Source organism: Protomyctophum bolini (genome assembly GCF_963924005.1).
Source record: "Protomyctophum bolini genome assembly, chromosome: 5".
NCBI classification, from domain to species: domain Eukaryota; kingdom Metazoa; phylum Chordata; class Actinopteri; order Myctophiformes; family Myctophidae; genus Protomyctophum; species Protomyctophum bolini.
The window spans coordinates 16,989,950-17,014,346 of record NC_137866.1 but is presented as its reverse complement, the minus strand read 5'-3'; the positions used below and the strand labels follow the sequence as shown (position 1 = coordinate 17,014,346).

Genomic DNA, 24,397 nt, shown 5'->3' with positions numbered 1-24,397 from the left:
GAGACCTGTGCTCCGAGGAGCACTTTTTCTTCTAGTCTTTGACATCTTTCTTTTTTCCAACTGTCAATTTGCGACCCCGCCGCCACCTTCCCACGACCCTCACCTGGGGGGGGGGTCGCTACCCACAGTTTTGAAACGTGCACAATGTGCACAGCAGAACCTGTCTTGCCCTGTGTCTCAATGTTAATGATAAGGCACAGAACACAGGGAGAGAGAGGGAGAGAAAACAAGGTTGTTAAAGAACAGATGCCAGCTGCAACCAGCCATCCAGATGGAATTGATCCAGATATGGCCAGAGGGGAAGTGTAGCAGTTTGAAAGCCCCGCATGCCAGTGGAAACAAGTTTCCTAATTAGACTGCAGTGGTTGGTGGGGGGCTGCAGTGCATCTGGAGTCAAAGAAAGAGAGGGGAGGGTATTTACAAACCTCTTATACTCCTCAGTCTGGGACACAGCGTTACACAACGTGAAGAAGAGCTTTGGAGGTGTTTCATCTCAACAGACAGCCGGTAGGTAGGCCTATACATGATTTTTGATTGATTGATGTTCCTTAATTTAACATGCATTCATTCTAACATACATTCTATTGATGTAATATGAGTCATTTAACGTGGAATTTTTTCCGAAATAATCGGGGAAAAAACATTTTGATTTAATATCACTCCAAATTCAAGAAGCACGTTCCTTTGTTTTGTACCGTATTTCTCCTTAGGAATCAAGGACGACAGTGACAATTAATTTCTTTCAATTACTTTAAAAAGAAAATGGAATAATCGAGAAGTGCGTTTTTATGTTTAAAGAATATATATATATCGATTTGTTGTGCAAAAATGTTTGAAATAGCAGACCAACAAGCTTGTACTGTACATTGGCTACTTTCACTTTGTTTTAAAATGTTTTTAGATTTTAGATTTTCTAACTTTTAGCCTACAATAACGGCCCAAACTATGGATCAATTATTAATCGATTATCATTTCGATTGTGTTTCATAATTGATTAAATGTATTAATTGGATTAAACCGTCCCACCGCTCCTACAGGAACCATGCGTGATTAAATGTATTCATTGGATTAAACCGTCCCACCCCTCCTCCAATAGGAACCATGCGTGCGTTGCTGCTGCTCCTGGCCACGGGCCTGCTGTTGGACCTTCAGCTGGCGTCCGGCCAGCGCCTCAACTCCTTCCAGTGGCTCAACCAGCTGCGCAGCCGCCGGCGCCACCCGGAGGCCCAGTGGGACAGCGGCTCGCGGGACGCCGACTGCCCGCTGGAGTGCGACTGCCCCTCCTCCTTCCCCACGGCCATGTACTGCCACAGCCGCAACCTGCAGCACGTGCCCTACGTGCCCTCGCACATCAAGTACGTCTACCTGCAGCGCAACCAGATCGCCGGCATACCCGACGGCGTGTTCGACAACGCCACCAACCTGGTCTGGGTCGTGCTCTTCCACAACAAGGTGCTTATGAATGATGGTTTTGCGATGTTTCCATTATAGCTTAGTTTTAGTTTGTTCTGGCAATTGTTTTCCCTAGTTCAGTTATTTCTATAGTTTTTAGATCAGGTTTGCTAGTTTTTATTAGTTTTTATAGTTTTAGTGTTCGTTTTTTCAAGTTTGGCTTATTTGTCAGGTGTAGGATTCAAAAACCGTCAGAGTAAGTAGGCCTATTTTAATAAAAACTATGTAATAAAAACTCAATAGATACCATTTCAAAAGATATATTATCTCATAATATAACTGTTGGTAATGAGTAAAACTAAAACTAAGGGCATTTTATCTATAATTTCACTTAGTTTTGTAAGAACACAATACAGTTTTAATTGGTTATGGTTTATAGTTTTTATTTAGTTCAGTTAACGAAAATGTATTTTATTTAATTACATTTTTCGTTAGTTTTCGTTAACTATAATAACCATGTCAATCCACAACAAGCTCGAGTCGGACCGCATCGGAGAGCGTGTCTTCGCCAAGCTGCAGAACCTGGACCGCCTCTACCTGGACCACAACGAGCTGAGCCGCGTCCCCGCCCACCTGCCCGCCTCCATCACCGACCTGCGGCTGAGCAACAACCGCATCGCCAAGATCGGGGCGGGCGTCTTTGACGGCATGACGCGGCTCGCCAGCCTCAAGCTGCACGCCAATGCCATCGAGGAGGTGGCCCCCAACGCCCTCAAGGGCCTCGGGTCCCTGGCCACGCTGGACCTGAGGAAGAACAAGCTGCGGAAGATCCCTGAGAACCTGCCCGCGCGGCTCAGCCAGCTGTACCTGGAGTTCAACGCTATTGAGAGCGTCCCCGCGGACTTCTTTGGCACGTACCCCAGGCTGCAGTTCGTACGGTTGGCCCACAACAGGCTGACGGACGGGGGCATCCCGTCGCAGGTGTTCAACGTCAGCACCCTGGTGGAGCTGGACCTGTCCCACAACAAGCTGGAGAAGATCCCCATGGTGGCCCGCAGCCTGGAGAACCTCTACCTACAGGCCAATCAGATCAAAGGTAAAAACACAACCTCTACCTACAGGCCAATCAGATCAAAGGTAACAACACAACCTCTACCTGCAGGCCAATCAGATCAAAGGTAAAAGAAAAAAAAAACACACATCCTTCTCTCGTCATCTGTCGTGCATTTTCTATAGGTTTGACTTCATGGTGCAATGATTGAAGGGAGTGTGATTCTTTATCGGGGTGGACCACTTCATTGATTTAATCGATTATTTTAAAAAATATTGATCATTTTATGAAATAATGGTGAAACCCAGGGATTGTTTTGCCGATAGGTTAAAGTTTGTTATTCTGATGGTGATCATTGCAATAGTTTGTTCAGTTACATTGTATTGTGTTCCAGTATTGTCTGTTCATTTTGTGGTTTCATCACTTCTTGTTGTCTCTAGAATCTAGAGAAAAGTTCTTCGAAAGAGAACAATCTCCAGTTTGACCACACTGCTCTAGATCCTCTATGATTTGATTGATTGATTTATTGATTGAAAATGTGTAAAGAGAGAGAAGGGGAGACCCGTTACTTAACGATCTACACATGATTAAAGATTATGATGATTTGAAATTATACGGTATGTGAAAACTTTCCAAAATAATTTATGTTTTGCTACTTGTGAAAAAACTTCAAAAGATTACATATGGAGATACAAGGTTTCCGTCCGACAACACATAACATAATTATAGCCTATCATTATCAAATAGCGGATCATATATCATTGATATTTGAGTGTTGCATCCCTAGTTGAGTCCTCTTGGCCCTTCTCTGTCTGGCGGCAGCTCCTGTAGTGTGGTTGGCATGGTTTATCTATTCCTCTGTAGTGTGGTTGGTTTATCTATTCCTCTGTAGTGTGGTTGGCATGGTTTAACTATTCCTCTGTAGTGTGGTTGGCATGGTTTATCTATTCCTCTGTAGTGTGGTTGGCATGGTTTATCTATTCCTCTGTAGTGTGGTTGGTTTATCTATTCCTCTGTAGTGTGATTGGCATGGTTTAACTATTCCTCTGTAGTGTGGTTGGCATGGTTTATCTATTCCTCTGTAGTGTGGTTGGCATGGTTTATCTATTCCTCTGTAGTACCACCACTGAAGTGCCCTTGGACAAGGCATTGAACCTCTACCATGAAATGTTCTTTTTTTTATAATATTTGTTTTATTCGGAAAGTGCAGTATAATTGTACATATAGCATTTCTACAAACGATATAAGAGCAGTTCCCAAGATTTTCTTCTTTTCTTTTTTTTCCCCACCCCTCTTCCCTCCCTCATCCCCCCTCCATGTGGCAACATCTCCAATGTCTCTGTATAGTATAGTCCTTTTTCCTATATAAGACATCGAGTCCACACTCAAACAGAGACAGGCACGTCAGTAATACTTCAGGTGGTACATTTCAGGAGGACAAAGAAAAAAGAAAGAGTGGGCGGAAAAAGACATAAGAAACAAAAAACAACAACAACTAAAGTATATACATTTATGCTGAGGGGGACAAAAACAATATAGCTTTGGTCTTCGACCACGAGAGGAGGAGAGGTGTCTTATACATTTTATATTTATACAATCAAACAGCAGGCAATGAACCAGTGAGATTACACGAAGTCCGCTCTCAGGGGGGCAATATGCACAATCCAGTTGTTCCAAATTTGGTAGAAATTGTCTAATCTAGTTCTTAACATGTATGTTAATTTTTCCATTTTGAAGATGTCTAGGACTATTCCATGCCAATCGTCCATTGTGGGTGTGATTGGGGATAGCCATCTTCTTGTTATTGACTTTTTGCTGGCTGCCAAGAGAATCTGCAGTAGCTTTGTGTATCTCGACTGGTTAAGACATTCAATGTGGCCCAGGTACATGGTTGTGAAGTTGAAAGGTATTGGAGTATTAAATACTGAGCACAGTGATTTGTGAATATTGTTCCAAAACACCCCCAATTTGGGGCACCCCCAGAAAATGTGGAAGTGGTTGGCTTTCTTTGCCCCACACTGCCTCCAGCACAGCCTATCGTCCCCTTTGTATTTTTCCTGGTATGGGGTCTTAAAATATCTAATAATATTTTTCCAACAGTGCTCTCTCCAGTCCATAGAACAAGTTGAGGTAGACTGGAACTCCCAGATCCCTCCCCATACTTCCTCTGAGAGTTCAACTCCTGCGTCCCTCTCCCATCTCTCTTTGATGTACAACGTGCTTTCATTCTTAGCATCTGAAATGGCGCCATATAACTCAGAGATGGACTTACTTGGCTCCACTGTGAGAGCTGACTTTAATATGAAAAAGAATTCTGATTCAACTGCAGAAAACTCTTTGAATTTGCATTCTTGATTGATATAGTGCCGCACCTGGAGGTATCTGTAAAAGTCAGCCTGTTCCAGATCATGTTTGACTTGTATTGATCTGAAACTAACCATGAAATGTTCTATGAGCAGGGCCTGGCTGTAAACAAGTTCTTGAGCTTAGTCCAGTTACCCTGGGTAAACATAGTACCTTTCCTTTCCTTTTTTTTGTTATTGGCATGGTTTAACTAGTCCTCTGTAGTGTGGTTGGCATGGTTTAACTATTCCTCTGTAGTGTGGTTGGCAGGATTTATCTATTCCTCTGTAGTGTCGTTGGCATGGTTTATCTATTTATCTGTAGTGTGGTTGGCATGGTTGTGTGGTATATGTGGTTTAACTATTCCTCTGTAGTGTGGTTCAATAAAATTGTATTAAATTGTCAAGTCAAAACAAGTTGTCTCAAGACACTTTACATGTAGAGCAGAGACCCGGTAGAACCCGACTCTCGGGTTGGTCGGCCATCTTCCTCGACCGTGTCGGGGGGGAGAGTGGAGAGACAGAGAGGGAGATACAGGGAAATACAAGTTGACATGTCTATTCATGCTCCAGCTTTAGGTGAAAACTACAACATGATGTCATGCCACAGTGGTAAGCCATTCACTGCTCACACAAACACATTTCTCTATCTTTACTAACCACTGTTTCGGTGGTCCTTATCACCTAAAACTGGAGTATGAATAGGCCTTAACTATTCCTCTGTATTGGTGGACATTGCTCATAGGGGTGTATCGATAAACCAAGTGTAGAGCTAATGTGTAAGATCGATGTTTCGATACTGTATTCCTCTGTAGTGTGCTTGACATGGCTAACTCTGTCTCTCTCTCTCTCTCTCTCTCTCAGAGTTCTCTGTGGGCAGTTTCTGCAGTGTGGTGGACATGACTAACTTCTCCAAGCTGAGAGTCCTGCGTCTCGACGCCAATGAGATCAGTGTCAAAGACATTCCTGCCGAGGCTGCCTACTGTCTACGCATGGCATCACACATCAACGTCTAGTTCAAAAGTCTACAAGCTGGTGACATATACGTGAGCTTGTATTGTATGAGCATTACTATAAAACAGGGTTAAAGCTATCTGAAATGTTTTTAAATCTCTCCAGATAGGGGGGGTCTGCAGCCAAACGCATTCCCCTTCCCTACTTCCTTCACAGGTGTTACCGATGATACATACAGTGTACTAATGAATCCTCTCTTCCATTTTGGGTGACCGAATACACTAATTTTTTTAAACCGGGTCCCGTAGTGGAGAAATATGAAGACGCAACCCTTGCACCGGAAACATAGCCTTAATTAGTACCATCGGTAACACCTTAGTAGAGAATGGGCCCGGAAGTAGGAAGAGTTATTCTGTGTGCATAGAGCCCATTCTGGCTACCCTTGTGTAGGTTGCCCTTAGGCAAGGCAGTGATTATGTCTCTGCTAGAGGCCCACCCATGACACACATGTTTGGATCTCCATTTAGGATAGTCCTAGACCACCCCATTACTCATGTGTTGACCCATACAGTTGCCATTTGAGAATATATAACTGATAAGCAAACAAATTAATGTCAATTAAAAAATAGGCACAAATAACTTTTTTGATACATAAACATTTAAATGCATATTAAACCAATGTGAAAATGTCACTTTAACTTTAATTATAGCCTACAATGAACAAGCAAACAAATTAAATATACAATACACATAAACTGACCATGTATAGGCCTATTAAACAAGCTCACAATGTAGCAGCTGGAAGCCGGCACTTTGTGGAAAATAGCAGAATGTGATTTTATCATTGTGTGTTCTAGAATTTGTTTTAAAAAGACAAACTTGAACACAAACATGATATCTTATGTTGTCATCAATGCAGGGCAACGCTCTTTACCACTGCCAGTGGGAGAGGCCGCTAAATGTGGACAATTGCTGCCACCGTGTGGCGAATAATGGAATTACAGCAGGGTGAGCAGACTCATATCATGCAAAAGAGGATTCATGTAATGATGTGTAGTCAGGGTTTGGAAGTTTACTTTCTAGATTACTGATTAAAAGTGTGACCTCTGTAGTCCATAACCTACAAATCTGTGATTTTCATGTCCAAGGCACAGCAATCGGGTTGAGTGTTTAAGTCAAAATATCAATGCACACCTGTATTCATAGCAAAAATACCAGACCTACAAGCTTGTAGATGTCCTGGCTATGATTACATTTCCGCTCATAATGAACCAAAATAGTGATGTCTGTTTGAAAGTGGATAAAATATATATTTTTATAGAGTATAAAATGTGCCTCTGCATAGGGAAATGAATGCGCACAAAGTATATTCATAACTTTTTGTATAGCTGTGTATATATATTGCAATAATAGCCTAATATTTGGACGTTTTTTTTTCTCCCGATCCGATTATTTGATTTTGAGTATCTGCCAATACCATTTTTTTCCCAATCCAATATTTATATTTTATAGAACACTTATGTCATATCACAATAGTACAATATCCAAAATCACTATATTATACTATACTACTATAGTTAGTTAAGTATGGGGACAACCCTTACCCTACTATAGTTAGTTAAGGATGGGGACAACCCTTACCCTACTATAGTTAGTTAAGTATGGGGACAACCCTTATCCTACTAGTTAGTTAAGGATGGGGACAACCCTTACCCTACTAGTTAGTTAAGGATGGGGACAACCCTTACCCTACTAGTTAGTTAAGGATGGGGACAACCCTTACCCTACTAGTTAGTTAAGGATGGGGACAACCCTTACCCTACTAGTTAGTTATGGATGGGGACAACCCTTACCCTACTAGTTAGTTAAGCCCAGTTTTATACTTAAACGGTGTCACATAAAACTTGCTGATCTACAAACTCACAAAGCACAGCCATCGCAAAGTGTTGATCTTATATTTTCATTAGTTTTGAATTAAAACAAAAGACATTTCACAAAAATCTATATTTTGTATATGTATATATTTTAAAATCAATTTAATACATTTGTGTAATTAACTGTTGCTCCACTAATACCAACGACAAGCCACATCGACCTGTTTACTTACTGTATGTATTGGTCAGTAATTCCATCGTTTTTTTGTTACTTTTTGGATAAATACATATAGGCGTACTTTAGTAATTGTAGTAAAACAATTTATTTGTAGCTTTTATTAAACACAATTTTCAGAAAATACTGAAATTAAGTCTATAATCTTGGTACTAGTAATTTCCTTTCAAATAGTAATCCAATTATTACTTTAATATATTTTAAAAACCGAATGATAGTTTCTCAAATTGATTTTTCCAGTAACTGATGACTACACAGTAATGGACTATAAAGTCTGCATACAGTGTAATAGTCAGTGTTAATGTAATGTTAAATTAACACTTTTTTACAGTGTACAGTCTGTTCTATATATAATCCATATAATTAAGATCCAGTCTCTTATTGCTATTCATAGACTGTTGAAGTGAACATTTCTCAGATCTTATAGACTGGACATACATTAACCCACACCTACTAAAGGACAATGCAACGAACACAGTGTTGTGTAGTGAGTGTTTTACTAAATAATAAAGACCTGACAAATATTTGGACTCCCGATGCCTCTCTCTCTCTCTCTCTCTCTCTCTCTCTCTCTCTCTCTCTCTCTCTCTCTCTCTCTAGATTTTTGTTTACAACAATGTTGTTTGGCAGTGGTTTAATATAACATTTCCTCTTGATACAGTGGTTTTCAAACAAGAAACATCTGTGTTCACATGCATGCCCAACGGCCTCCACACATCACACATTGTATCATTAATGCTAAATAAAAGGTTTAACTTTAACCACTTAAGCTGCATATTTCATACTCTCAATTTAAAAAAGCAAAGACAGACGATCTAAAAAAATACAAAAAGAATCGTTGGCAGCTTGTTTAAATCTGTTACCTTAAATTTAGAGTAGCCAAAGAAATTACCCCATTTTCTTCACAATTTAGTCGTTATGCCAACTGATTCCTTCCTCCACATACACATTTGCGTGAGGGTAGGGTAGGGTGTCTGAGGGTAGCCTATCGAACTGTACGTGAAGTGACCAATCACCCTGGCCTCCTCCCCGGCCATCTTCCCTATTTTCTTTTTAACAAAATGCTTAATTGTACATGTATTGCAATAATAATGTGTGTGTTTCACACCTGGGAACCTTCCAGGGCTCTTAACGGGAGTCATGGCTCAGTGATTCTGAACTGTTCCTGGGAAAGCTGGCCTGGCAATATGACTCGGCCTTTCATCTCCAACAGCTGCCTGTAATCTGCAGCGGAAAAAGCCACCACGTTGAATTAACTTTCCCTGTGTTCTTTCTAATACCCGGTTTGGCACGAGGGATATATTTGGCTTCACGGCATGCTAAAACATACACCCGTCAAAGTGTCTGGCCTCCTGTAGGATAGGTATTCTTCACACACAGAGAACAGGGACCAGAACGCATACATATATGATCAGATGTATTCTAGACTTTTTTTATATCGCTGCAAATAAGAACTCTGTTCCAAAAATAAACAAATGATCCAGGCGGTTTGATTCATATCATGGATATGAAGAATCGACTATCGGCGAGAAAACGCTAATGTTACCCCCACCGACAATTTTTGCTAGAAACGGACTGTATCAAATATGATTGACTGACTATCGTAAACGATACAGAGCCAGTGTTGACCCTCCAGGTTGGGGGTTGGGTGGGGGATAATAACAGCGCTACCCTGTAAAACAATTCCTTGTTAACAGAAACGCCAACAAGAGATCAACAAGACACCTTGGCCTGGGCCAAGAACCGACTGGAGGGAACACAGAGATAGCTTTAGATCGCTTGTTGACGGCCTAATGCCCCAGAAGGGGTAGTAGCTAGGGCCGGCGTATGTACTGTAAGTATGCTGTGTCTAGGTGAGACATGACCTTTGACACGATCTCAATGTCTCAATAGAACAGCAGGGGGACAAAATATAACCACTCCAATTGTATAAGTTATACATATCTTACCATACAGACAGAATTAAAATGTATTCATTGAGAAAAAGTTGCATAGTGAGGCTTTAAAGCCTCAATGTGCAATTTCTCCATAATATGAAATATCTGTGACCGTTAGGGTTTAATGGAAATTGCTTCTGAATCTGAACATCCATTTGTAATGACCAATTCTAACTCTCTTTATACTGTATCTCATAACAATGAGTTGTGGCGACTGAGGCCAGGTAATCCGGACATCCAAGTAGAATTATCCCTCATTGTAGCTCCACCGCAGAACCAGAACAGACAACCTAGTAAGCTCGAAACACACATTTCAGTTTAACGGGAACCAGTCGGAGAGCATTAAGCAGTCTAATCAATTATTTAAATGATGCTCAGACACCATTCAGACTCCAGATGGTTTCTGCATCTTCACTTTGGAGCTTTGAACGCTGCACTTCTGAGCTGAAGTGAAGTACGAATGTAGAGAGGTCGTGCTTAAAGACTTTCCTGTAAATCCATTATTTCGGTAAACCGGATTTGTTATTATCCAGCCTGTTTTTCCCTGCTTCTTTTGCCAGTACACAGTCGTCCACTACTCACTGTGCCTGCCATGCCAAAATATAGGAACCCTCCCTTTTTTAACACATTGTATGTGTTTGGAGCCAAACTGAAAATGCAGGTATAGGCCTATAACGCTGTGTGTTGTTTTAAAATAGAAACCATGAAGACTTAAGGTTTAATGAAAACATTTTGTGAGCTAGTGAGCTGTTCTTGTTGGCACCATATAAATGCATTCACACAGGAAAACCATGCACCAACCTGGTCATCAGGAGCAATTAGGCGTACGGTGTCTTGCTCAAGGACACTTTGACACTAACTCTGGGGGAGCCCGGGATCGAACTGGGAATCTTCCGGTTTCCCAAGTGACGGCAGATGTACAAGCTCAAAGATTGGCTATTTTCTGTATAGAAGTTTACAGTAGTGTAGAGCAGGGGTTCTCAATGTTTTTGGCTGGGGACCCCCGGAAATGCTTTGGCCATGTCTTGCGACCCCCCCACACCTGTGGTGTAGAGGGAACGTAAATAGGACCACTGGTAACTAATTACATAGGGTTTATGTGATTAAAGAATAGACTGAGTCAGGATCCTTTAGGATTATTCTAATTTCTATAATTAAAAAAAGTTAGTTTCATTAAAACCTTTGATTTGTTCGATTGATTTTGACACAATTTAAATCATACTGTACATAAAGTAGGCTATTGTAGTGGTTGTCAAAGTGATGTCCAGGGAACCCCTTGGATTACTTTAGGTTGTTTCAAATGGACCCTTACCGGTCTGTAACTATGGGAGTGTATACAATTACAAATGGAACTGTAGGGGTACATTTGGTTCCATTTGGACACTCTCAGAGTTATTATAAAAATAAATTAAACCACCATGAGTATTGTAGTGGTTAGTGAGCCCGCCTGGGCAGCCAGAGCCCCTGGTTGTCCCAGTTACGATTCCAGGCCAGGCCAGCAATGTGGATGTGTGTCCTGAGCAAGACCTAATGCTCCCTGAGTGCTGTAGAATCCAATGGCTGCACACTGCTACTGTAGTTGGGACGATACTATACATTATGTCAGTGTTTCCCAACCTTTTTTGTCCCAGGGAACACTTTTCATAGCCTAAAAATCATTATTGATTATGTGACAAAAAACACCCCAAAGGAGTGGGGACTATTATATTCTATTGTAATTGTATAAAGCAGACATGAAGACATGAAGTCGACTCCACATACAGTACCATCTCTGACTGTGATAAAAAACGGTTCTGGATCCCAGACCCTATGGGCTGTATTTTGCGTGTCTTAAGTACCAGGTCTTATTCCCTAACTTGAGTAAACTAAAGACCTGGAGGCGTGATCAATGCCATTTGGCTATTCTGAGTGGCCAAAGAGCATTGATCACGCCTCCAGGTCTTTAGTTTACTCAAGTTAGGTAATAAGACCTGGTACTTAAGACACGCAAAATACAGCCCTATGAGTGTAAAGTTGCATTGCGTATATAAATAACAACATTCACACACTCCGATGCTATGAAAGCACTAGAGGAAACCCAGTGTTTCTTTACAAATTATGTTTTTCATTACCAATATTGATAGGTTCGTTTTATTTATCAATGATAGTAATGGAAAAAAGTGCAACCATTAAATAATAAATTTGCAAAGTTTAAAATTATAGGTGACATAATGATGGAGGGAGACATAATGACAATATTGGCATATTATATTGAAAAATATATCCTTTAGTGAACTTTGATAAGATGGTATACCATAAACATATATAACATGTATGTATAACAATATACATAGAACGTAACATAATATATTCTTTGGCGATCATCACAGATGAATCACCTTTTTGTAATTAGTGCATCGAGATTGATATGAAAACACTGATAATACTTGAAAATAATAATGAATGAACCGATATCAGATAAAAGAAAGTCAAAAATAAATGGGATTAAAAAGAATACCAAAAAAATGAGGTCAAAGTGCAGTCGTTCATATTAGCTGTCATCTGATCCATTAATGCCTTGGGAGAGAGAATATCATTTATGAATTATTATTATTATGTACAGAGCAGATTCACAGCTGAGTGATTTGATGATTTATCAACAGACTATAGGCTGGTTACTCACATCACTGGTCCACCACGGCTGTGCTTCTTCATAATCTGCAGTACATAATAAAGGTGTGTAGATTAGTGGGTGTTTCAGATAAACATCATGTTCTGTAGTGTAGGCTACACTAGCAGAGTAGCTCCGCCATGTCAGGAGGCCATGTCTCCCATGGCCAGAGAGAATTCAATGATATTGTTCTGTTGTTTTACCTCAAACTATAGGCTATTGTATAAGTTATATTATGTTAACATACTCTACCATACAGATTGGACACATTTGCATTTCATTCATTAAAAACAAGTTACATACTGTAGTGATCAAGGCTTTTAAAATGCACAGCAAGTTGAACAAGAGTGTAAAAGTGTGAGAGACCAGTGGCCCTTATGCACTGAGGAGTGTGAGAGACCAGTGGCCCTTATGAACTGAGGAGTGTGAGAGACCAGTGGCCCTTATGCACTGAGGAGTTTGAGAGACCAGTGGCCCTTATGCACTAAGGAGTTTGAGAGACCAGTGGCCCTTATGCACTGAGGAGTTTGAGAGACCAGTGGCCCTTATGCACTGAGGAGTTTGAGAGACCAGTGGCCCTTATGCACTGAGGAGTGTGAGAGACCAGTGGCCCTTATGCACTGAGGAGTGTGAGAGACCAGTGGCCCTTATGAACTGAGGAGTTTGAGAGACCAGTGGCCCTTATGCACTGAGGAGTGTGAGAGACCAGTGGCCCTTATGCACTGAGGAGTGTGAGAGACCAGTGGCCCTTATGAACTGAGGAGTGTGAGAGACCAGTGGCCCTTATGCACTGCAGAGTTTGAGAGACCAGTGGCTCTTATGCACTGCGGAGTTTGAGAGACCAGTGGCCCTTATGCACTGAGTAGTTTTGTCTGCAGTATAGTATGATGTGAGTGAGGGATTCCTGAGTAAATTGGACGTACAGTACATAACTAACTGCTGTACCTTGTGTAGGATTACACAGTAGAGAGTATAAGTACTCACATACCTTCTGTAGGATTACACAGTAGAGGGTGAGCATGAACATCAGTCCTCCGCAGACAGAAGTGACGATGAAGCCACATTTGTACAGGTGTGTCTGTGGACTCGTCTGAGAGACTGACGCTGAGCTCCTCACAGCTCTGTCTGTGGAGAACATGAAGTTAAGACGTTATGTCTGTGGAGAACATGAAGATAAGACGTTATGTCTGTGGAAGAGACATGAAGATAAGACCCATTTTTCACCCGGTGGTGCAAATTGCCTAAGCCGAGATCCTGGGCGCTACTCTCCATCTGCCAACCTAGGGAGAACCCCGAATTGTTTCCATTTGAACACTCTCAGAGTTACAGACCTGTTCATTCAGGGCTAGCTCTGTGTATGTGTTTCTGGTAAAGTAATATTATTGTCCACTCATTCTGTATGTCCATGGAAAAAACTATATTTGGACAAAAATGTCCACACACAGGTGGATCAAAGGAGCAGCCCACCTGTCATATAGTGCTGTGTAGGTAGGCTTGTTGTGGTGTAGGCTGTTTCAGCAGCGTAGGATGTTGTCGTGGTAACAGCAGCGTAGGATGTTTCCATGGTAACAGAAGACACCTGTATGTATTCTCTCTGACAGTTCCAGTTCACCAGCTCCTCAGCAGAGCTCACCAGCTCCCAGTATGAAGACAGCACCTCCAGCGCCACCTGCAGGGCCTCCGAGGGAGAGCCGCTGAAGGGCCTCTCCAAATGCTCTGGTTTGTTCTGAGGCAGGAGAACATTGTTAATATAAGTCTTATCGTTGATATAATAATGCATTGGTATCACTACGACAAGCTAATATTGCTAAATGCTAACCACCACTAAAACAGCTTTCATTTTCTCTTTTTGGTGTTGGGAAAACATAAGGATCCACTCAACCACTAACGTCTTTTTGTGTGGTTACTGTGTGTTTATTTTAATAAATATGTATGGTAGACTAGAGTATGTTAATACAATATAACTTACAATTGGGGTGGTTGTATTTTGTCTACCTGCTCTTCTATTGAGTCTCACCTAGAGACACACATTTTGACCTGTTGGTCAAGATACATTTTATCGCCTGAGCAAGCGGACATGCTCTATAATGGTACAAGTTTCAGAACTTGAACAGGAACCCTGGTTCAAATCCGGGTGAAGACGAAAGTTACATAGTGCTGCTTTAACCATGAAACCCCTGCTGGTCTCTTGCACTCTGTATAGGCCTATCTCCAAAGCAATTGGGAACCAATCGGGCGCGTATAGAGACCGGATGTTGGCCTGGTCACTCTGCTTCTAGCCCTCCTCTTCCGGTGGTGCATCTTTGTTTTAATTCCTACTAGCAACAAGCTCTGTCTCGTCTGTAGCGAGAGTTTCCGACAGATTCAGCTGTGGACCTCTAAATCTGTCTTGAGAGATTACTAAAGCATTTACATTTGTGACTACATTCTGGTTTTCAGATGAGCACTCACTGACATGATGGCTTAACTCAGGACACGCTAGACTAGAGTTTGTGTCAGTGTGGTGGTGGTGTACGTGTGAGTGATGTCACACAATCAAAGACCAGCATAAACACTTGTATGTATGCACACTGGGCAAGACCTATGCTAACACTGTAGACGGTATCATTTGTTTTGGGCGGAAGCTGCGGGATTTCGGCGGAAGTACCACTCAAGGAAATTATGTCGACGCTTTACAAATCAGTTTACATTATCCCTGTATGAAACAAGTGTTGAGATTGGTCGAAACTCGAAAGGATATCGTATCTGGGGGAAATGCTTCTGACGGATGTTCCGGCCGACACTTCCGCCGATACCGTCTCTGCCTTAGGTTGTGACCAGGCTTTTTCTCTTCGCAGATGAGTAAGCCTGGGTATGCATGCCCAGTATGCTGGGCTAGTTGTATGCATGTTTTACTCAGCCTCTGATTGGACGAAAGACCAGTGTGTGACAGCGACATTAAATGTGTTTATGCTTGTCTTTGATTGTGTGACATCGCGTCACGCCGAATGTCCCCTGCAGGAATGTCCCCTGAGTTTGTAGACTAGCCCCCAGCCAAGACCCAGCCCACAACAGCCCTGCCAATGGGACTCAGGCCTCTTGTGCGTCGGTCTGGCAAGGGGGAGACTCAGCGTGAATCACTACAATCGCTCATTCTGAAAAGCAGATTTTGGTCGTAAAATGCTTCAAAGACGATTATGCATGCAAAGTGCAAGAAACCAAACCACCGCTGTTTTCACACACACACACACACACACACACACACACACACACACACACACACACACACACACACACACACACACACACACACACACACACACACACACACACACACACACACACACACACTGACACACACACACACACACTACACTACACACACCTCCAGCTCCTCGTCGATGGCAGGCACACATCCCTGGGAGTAGAGGTTTAGGATGAGAGTTCTCAGGGTGAGAACATAGCCGTGGTTAACAGAACTTCTGCTGTATCTGAACTGTGTGCTCAGCAGCTCCAGTATCCACGGCAACGCTGCCTTCACAAAGCAGCATTTACTCTGCAAAAGATTTAAACAAATCATAGCCTACATTTTTCATGCCAAGGTCCATTATTTATTCGTCATTTGAGCCATGGACCACCATTTGATGAGATGCACAATTCCATGCTGTATTAATGAGGACACAGGCAAACATTGATCAAATAACAATTCTTCTACATTCTCTAATTGTGTACACTTCTTGTAAATTAAGTAATGCATGTTTAACAATAATCTTTGTCTTTGAGAGTGTAATATGAAACCAAATGGTAAGGGGTCCATTTGGTTTCATTTTACTCTCTCAAGAGTTACAAACCTAGAATATTATTAATATTAATAAAAATATTGGTTACCAACTTTCCATAATTTAGCTGGGGACCAACTGGAAACCCCTCAAGGACCACTGGTGGTCCCCAATGAAAACCACAGATAATAAATACGATAATTACTGTAGGCATGTAACGATTCACTCAACTCATGATACGATTTTAAACACGGTACTCGTTCACATTATGATTTTTCACAATTCTTTAAACACAAATGTATTCTCCAGACATTTGTTTTTATTTCTCTTACACAAATCCAGCATTTTCTTTTTCTTTAAACTTTGTTCTCTTATCCTTTTTACGATTTATTTTAATCAATGATCTGATGATCTCATTAAAGTGTGATCGCAATTTAAATTGTCACCAGTTTGAACCGATTTTAATTGATTTATGATATATCATTAGGCCTACATGCCCACAATCACACGTGCAGCCTGAGGTGACTGTTTAATGCAAAGACTCCTAAACTCAGATGGGATAAAGTTGACGGAGTGAAAGTTGACCTTACCAAACCTCTGCGCTCTATGAACGTGTAGCTTATCGTGCATCCATTCCTCAGCTGGTTATCCATCTGTGAGAATGACGAGAATGTGGAGATTTTCTTGGAAACGCGTGTTTGGTTAATTTTATACAAGATGCCATTGCGTGGCCCTGTACCTCAAATGGTCAAATATATATTTGATTAAGGAATATAATATGCCTTGGCCATTTTTCCCCCCTGTAGGCTATACCTTTTTTTAAGCGCTGGTTATCAACTAACCGTTTTACCCATCGATAAGGTTATTAATTATCAATTCATGAATTCATCGACAATTGACATCCCTAATCCAGGGGGATAACCAGTAAATGTGAGTGAAATTTTTTGTTCATCCTGTATAAATGTGCCAGAGTCAGCAGCCAGACTACAACAGAGTGAACAGACTTTGCGGGAGTCGTTTCTAAATGGCACGAGGACCCCCACACAATACAAGCCGCATGCATGGGAACAGCTCTTATACTGTTGTAAAGGACTTACTAGGTGTCTGAGTGTCAACAGATGTTCCCTGGTGATGGAGTGTCTGCAGGGACCACTAGGGGCAGCGACATCCCCCATGGTGGACAGAGGCACACTGAGAAACACCAGCACACACAGACACTGTACCTGCAACACACACACACACACACACACACACCATGTAACATTAACATAACACGAGCACACACAGACCCTGTACCTGCAACAAGCAAACAAAGACAGACAGAGCAAAGTTACTATGTTTACCCAGGGTAACTGTACTAAGCTCAAGAACTTGTTTACAGCCAGGCCCTGCTCATAGAACATTTCATGGTCGGGGTTCAATGCCTTGCTCAAGGGCACTTCAGCGGTGGTCATTTTAACGTGCCGGTCCGGGGATACGAACTAGCGACCTTCCGATATCAAGACCGCTCCGCAAACCGTTCGGCAACCGCTGACCCAAGTTACAGGCTATAAAGAAAGTATAGTGTCATATACAGCAATATAAGGCAAGCAATTGAGGAAACATGGTGCACCATCAAATACACAACAATATACAATAGTATTTATACACAACTCTCCTGCACTAGTATAGGGCCGGCAGTGGCTCCCCCAGAGTTAGTGTCGAAGTGTCCTTGAGCAAGATTCTGAACCCCTAATTGCTCCCGATGTGCAGGCATGGTTTCCTCTGCCATCGGTGTATGAATGTGTGCGTGTGAACACTGAATGGGTGAATGTAATGCACAATCTATGTAAAGCGCTTTGGGAAAAAGCATAAATGCATCTTACCACTATCAGAACAACACACAACAGTATACGATATACAGCTGTCTGTCCTGACCCGCACTATGCAGGGAAAACAAACACTGCACTATGCAGGAAAGCAACAAAACAAGGTTACAGTGTCACCGTACCCGTCCTACAACAAATAAAGTGTCTATTACCTTCAGTGCAATGCTTTTCCAGCACTAGTATGTAGAAATGCAACAACACAAGGTTACAATTCAAAGGAGCATTATATTGGCATGAGGAAACAATGAACATACGTTTACATTGCCAAAGCAAGTGTCAAAACAAAATAAAAACAGATAATCGTTCCAGGTCGAAATGCGACCGATGCTTGTCCATGAGAAGTATTAAATGAAACCATGTGAAAAGGACTTGTGTACCCCATCCATCTGTATACTATACCCATTTCCAACAGTTTTTATTATGTTTTGACACTTGCTTTGGCAATGTAAACGTGAAATGTTTTCTCATGCCAATAAAGCTCCTTTGAATTGAATTGCGGGCTGGCTACTTCTTCATTTATATTACATTATTGAGCCCTGCGCCTAAAACAATGTCATCTAACCTGGAGTGTTGTGGGCCTCACAATATCCGCATCGCAGATAGTTAAATGTATTGTCAATATAAACCTTTTACGCTTGATATAACGGACCTGTAAAGAGCGTGTTTGGTACACTCTAATTTTCATTCTACACAAAACGATTTGTCAAAAATAGCAGATCTACAAGCTCATGAGTTCATTTCATGAACTTGTAGAGCAGCTATTGTTGGCGAATGTTCCCCCCAGAATAGGGATGCTGGGGTTTAAAGTGATTTGGCAAATCAAAAAATTATTCTGACCCCTCCACGAAAAGGCCTAGTTGTCCTGACCCCTTATCCATCATTTATACATTATGGTTAATTAGTGTGGACTTGGACTGTTATTCGTCTATAGTACTCGACTCGTGGAATGTAGTTTTCATATCGTCCCATCCCTACTCCATATCCCGTGATTAGTGCAAAAATGTACAGTCAATTCCAATATGTACGACCCAGCACACGTAGACACATACCGTAAACATAACATGTGAATTCATTGTACAAACCACCAGGACACACACGCACGCACGCACGCACGCACGCACGCACGCATGTCATATTACTATTCAGATTTTTTCAAACACAGTACCGTGCATTCCAGTTTCACCGAAGGGCCCCTGAGAGCCAAGGGTCCCTGGTCCCGGTCCCACCCGCCCAATACAATGGCGAATTTGGCCCTGATTTTATCCTTTGGCTACAAACTCACAGCGCAACTTGAAAAACTTTTTTTTAACACAAATCTCCTGGTTCTGGACTGGGGGTCCCTGACACAAACTCTTTTCAGATGGGGGTCCTTGACATGGAAAATGAACCACTGCTCATGTGCGTCAAACGCAGATGAAAGTCCAACTCGCTGTGTGATCCATTACTATTCCCAAATGGCAGGAAAATGGAGACATTCCAGAATGAACAATTTTACAAGCAAAGCATGATGCAGAAAGTTGCTCTCTCACAAGATGTGAAAGGAATTCCTCGTCCCCCCCAAATTACATTATTTATTTCCTGTCAATTACGTGTGAAGCTAATGAACCCAATCATTTTGTTTTTAATGGATTCCTTCATGGTGAATGAGTAATCCAAAAACAAATAAAATAGCCTAGGCCTATTGGAGCAGAAAACCACTAGGTTAAACAGTGAAGTTTGAAAGAAAATGTGCTGTTTTGGAATTGCTGAGGATATGTCTTAATACACTTGGTTTTTTACACCGTGAGAGAGTTATTTTATTTAGAAGTTTACATCTTTTGTGTTTGTTTTCTCCGTTTTCCACGGCAATTCTCAATAAAGTCAAGGTTTCACGGGGTGAGGAGGGTAATTGATTGTGGAAAGAAACAATAATTTTGGTGGTCTCTCCTGCAGCTCTGCTCACAGCAGAAGCGCTGATGTTTTCAAATAGCTTAATTTGTTTTACCCTTCTAGGTTAAAGCCAGAACAGAAGACAGTTGGGAACTATTAAAGATGAGGTATGGGTATGATTGTCTGCCAGCAAAGGTGCTTTAAAGTTATGCTTAAAACAAAGATTTTATTGTTCTCCCTAATGGATAAAATTGGTTACCTGGCCTGATTTTCTTTTCTTTCTTCTTTTTTACCAAAGAGTTGGAGGGGTGGGGGGGAACCCTATTACTGAACAAACACTTGACTCTAGCACCGACTCCGAGTATATTTGAACAAGAAGGTGGCCGACGGGCACAGGTCTAGTCTATTTAAATGTGGAAGAGGAACCGAGAAGGGCAGTAGGCCCTTTAATATCTGCACTGACAGTGTTAATCAGTGCCAGGCAGCGCCTCCCTGTGGCAATGATGCCAAACTACAGGTGTAAAGCTGCTGCTCAGCTCATAAGCACATTCCAGGGACACATTCCAGGGACACATACTTCCCACAGATTACAACCACACACAGAGATTTAGAAAACATGACCAACGACAAAAAACTCCCATACCTGCTGGGAGAAGTACAACAATGTGCAAACACAGCAGCAAGATTTGTGAGTTGCTGTGATAGGAGAAGGATATCAAATGGAACACAACCACCCTAAAGACTAATCATTGTGTATATTCCTGCACTATACCTGCATCGATCGAGTGCCCTTGGTACATAGAATTTGATCTATTGAAGATTCTGACCTTCAAATGTACATCATTTTCGTTTTGATTGTATTGCTGTATTGTATTGTTCTTTCTGCTTTGGCAATGTAAACGTATGTTTTCTCATGCCAATAAAGCCCTTTGAATTGAATGTGTCCGCGACACTACTACTGACTGTTATAACTATTTGGAATATAGTTATTCATATTTCACATTTCATTTCATAATGTTTATAAAAGCTGTTTATTTCATTATTATTATTATTATTTACAGTTAAAAAATAACCAGTTGGGAGTTAAAAGGATTGAATTGATAATTGATTTAGAATAGCTGTTTTCTGTTGCTTTGCTGGAACTGCATTTCCCATAATGCCTTTATGCTAGCGCCGGATATCCGGTCTAGGAGCAGCTCTTTCTGAGTTTTAGGTTTGTTGTTACATGTGAGTTAGATACGAGCTAACGACCAGACTAGCCGAGAGAAACCTCTTATGTAGTGATTCATTCGTAAATTGCCTTTTCTTGTAACGCTTTTTTCCTTATATAAACTGGAAACGTGAAACTTCATCCACAACATCCTGTCAAGTCTTTTCGATCTAATAACTATATTACTAACACACAGGTGCGACGTGCGTTGAGGTTGATTGCTCACCTGTCGATGTGTGTGCCGTCTATGGTCTGCTGCGCTTGAGGAAGTTGACAGAGCTTACACATAATGTTGTGAATCTCGTGGGGAAGTGGAGATATTTTAATTTGATAGGCCGCCGCCTATATTAAATAATGCACGTTTTGTGCCAATACTATATAGGCTAGGCCTAGGCTATATGCCTATGACTAGAGGCCTAGGTGAAGTAGGCTACTTACTGTAAGTCTATCTCTGGTCCATAAGACCATAACTATTAATGCAACGGCAGCAAGAGCAGTAAGGCTAGCCTATGGTAGACCTTATCTACTGAATTCAAGTTGCAGGCTGCAGCAGGTGAGTAGGTAGCCCCTCTCGGAACCCTACATAAAGCTTTTATGAAATTTGATTGTCGCTAAGTAATCAAAGTGTCAGAAACTTTACTACATTTGGGTTCTGCTTGCGGGGCTAGTGAGTAGGCTAACCTACCACGAGCTATACACACAACGCCATACAAATTAACCTACAATATTCCAAGCGTTTATGTAGGCCTATTCTCAAAAATACAACAAGGTTTCCCTAATTTCCAAAGTGGTCGAGATTGCAGGCATTTAAAACAAAGAAAATAAATGAACCACAGAAGAATAAAATGCTAAAACGGATACACATATACTGTACGTTGAGGGATGATAGTGTTCCTAGTAGGCCCTACTGTATTTTCTTTTTTTTAATATTTAATTGTGTGTATGTGTGTGTGTGTGTGTATATATATGTATATATATATATATATATATATATATATATATTCTTATTTTGAAATAGCCTATGTTATTTCACATCAGAACATTATACATTATGCCCAGTCAAAGTGCATAATTATGTGTAGGATCATGTCATTTGCATACATGTGATGGGACTGAATGAAAAATCCTCCCTCTCTCCCTCTCTCCAGTGATCACCATCCCTGCCCTGTGCCAATGGTTGGCACCTGTTCCGTGCCTACAGTTGCTTACCCCTGATGTAGAGAAGCAAGACACTGCATGGATCAGAGAGAGAGAGCAGAGACATGCAGTATGCAAGCCACCACGCAGCAGGAGATCTGAGTCCTGGCAACTCACAACTTGGGTAAGTGTCACATGGACCTGAATATTTGATTTAAAGCTACACTATGCAATGTTCATGTTCTTTCCTGACATTTGCAACTGTAACACTAACACCCTGGATTCGAACCCAGGTCTGCCACAAATGGGAAACAAATGTATTTATGTATCAATGGATATAATGGTCAGATATTTTATCAATGCTTTCAATACCCTACCTTATTCATTAAAATATGTTGCAGATTGCAGCTTCAATTGCCAGGGTGCATTATAATAGGCTATATCTGTATGCGCAAAGGTTTTTACTGACACATTACATACATAACTTGAAATGCAGGCTTACATCTTACTTTAATATCTTTAGAGTGATACGTAGGATCTTATTTAAGTTCTGTAAATGACTTTGCTCTTCATCTGCCCAGTGCCCCGAGACCGGGCATCTGTTTAATCTAGTTAGTACAACTAACTGCCTAGAGAGAGCACCTGAAGTATTGCCATGTTTAACCTGTTGTCTACCCATGTTTTCCTATAATACACTGTATACTGTAGCCTGTAGGTCACACGTTCTAGCGCGCATGCACATCCGTACTGTACCGTACCTCTACGTGAGTGAAAAATTAGTCCTGTATAGCGACTAAAACACCACAGGTCATACCCATGTTTCCCTAATAAGTACGTAGAATAAAATGTAATATAGTTTTAGTCATATTTTTGTCTTCTGAAAAGTTTTTGTTTTAGTCGACTAAATATACAATTTGAATCAACTAAATCTACATTTGGTTGAATTTCTATTTTATTTTACACTTGGTTGCAAGCTGAAAATATTTTCAGAGCGTAACACCCGAGCGCAAGCAAACATAAAATTACTTTTTCTTTTAGTTCTAAGATCTCTTCTCCATTTTGTAACCCATTTTTCCACCCCTGTGTCAATTATCTAATGTGATCCTGGGCTCTACACACCCTCTGCCAACCTGGGGAGAGCAACGGACTTGAACTCATGCTTCCTTCATGCATGAGTGTTCAAGTCGCTCCTTTACACCTGACAGGGGTCTAACCAGTTTCCCTGGTTGGACGTAGCGCATGGAAGGAACACGTTATTCCAACCAGTTCCTTTCCCCTCCATCAGGCTGGCCAGGGGGAGACAGTTTAGAGACCAGGATTACTGCATGGTTTTTGTGAGGGTACCTACCCTTTAGTCTAGTTTTTATTTGTTAACGAAATTGCCAATAACGAAATTCGTTGTGATTTAGGTTGGCCATCTGAATGGTCTCTAGAGTCTCCATCTAAACTAACAGGGTGGTTGGTGAAGTCTCAGGCGCGGAGAACATATGTCAACACCACAACCTATGCATACAGTCTGAAGTTTTACAGACAGAGAAATATATACAGTATGATGTACAGTACAGTGAATGACGTCCCTAGCAGATTATGGGAATAAAGATAAGAAAAGAATGAATAGGAACACAAATGCATCTCATATCATTGTGAACATACAGTCAGTCTCTCTGATACATTAGTGGACAGTCATCATATCATGGGTATCAATATTCTTATGCAGTGCAGATGAGTATTGCGCCACTGACAGCTAAGGTTGCAACCCGATTAATGTCAACCCGATCTCACCCAAACACGGTGAAATAATACGGATTGGCAATTCCGTACATACACTATAGGGAAAGCCACGCTTCCGTCTCAAAACAGTAGTAGTGTAATATGTACGGATTTGGGGGTTTTCCATTGCCAATCGGTGTTATTGCACACTTATGGGCCCTGCACATTGTAGGAGTTTTAAAGTTGTCTGCGAGTCATCAGATCGTTATGTATTTCACACTACAGGAGTCTTTTTTTAATTCGGCTGTCATATCTTTGTGGCTTTCACACTAAACGATTGATCGCTGACTAGGGATCACACACTGCAAGAGTTCACCAAGATGCAATCCAGCCCAGATGTATAATAGGCT

General features: G+C 41.3%; 2 protein-coding genes across 2 annotated transcripts; one reads left to right on the top strand and one right to left on the bottom strand.

The window, feature by feature from the left end:
- Positions 1 to 441: 441 nt before the first annotated feature.
- Positions 442 to 8,372, top strand: LOC308316241 (fibromodulin-like). The gene is made up of 4 exons (XM_080764739.1): positions 442 to 507; positions 1,097 to 1,452; positions 1,927 to 2,488; positions 5,650 to 8,372. The coding sequence occupies exons 2-4, from the start codon at positions 1,102 to 1,104 to the stop codon at positions 5,799 to 5,801; spliced, it is 1,065 nt and encodes a 354-aa protein (XP_080620865.1). The 5' UTR covers positions 442 to 507; positions 1,097 to 1,101; the 3' UTR covers positions 5,802 to 8,372.
- A 5,657-nt stretch (positions 8,373 to 14,029) lies between these two features.
- Positions 14,030 to 16,122, bottom strand: LOC308314974 (uncharacterized protein; the record flags this gene model as incomplete). The annotated part of the gene is made up of 3 exons (XM_080762798.1): positions 15,786 to 16,122; positions 14,887 to 14,897; positions 14,030 to 14,223 (listed from the first exon to the last, which is right to left on the bottom strand). Coding segments are annotated over exons 1-3 (414 nt in total), but the record flags the coding sequence as incomplete, so codon positions are not given.
- Between the last annotated feature and the right edge of the window lie 8,275 nt (positions 16,123 to 24,397).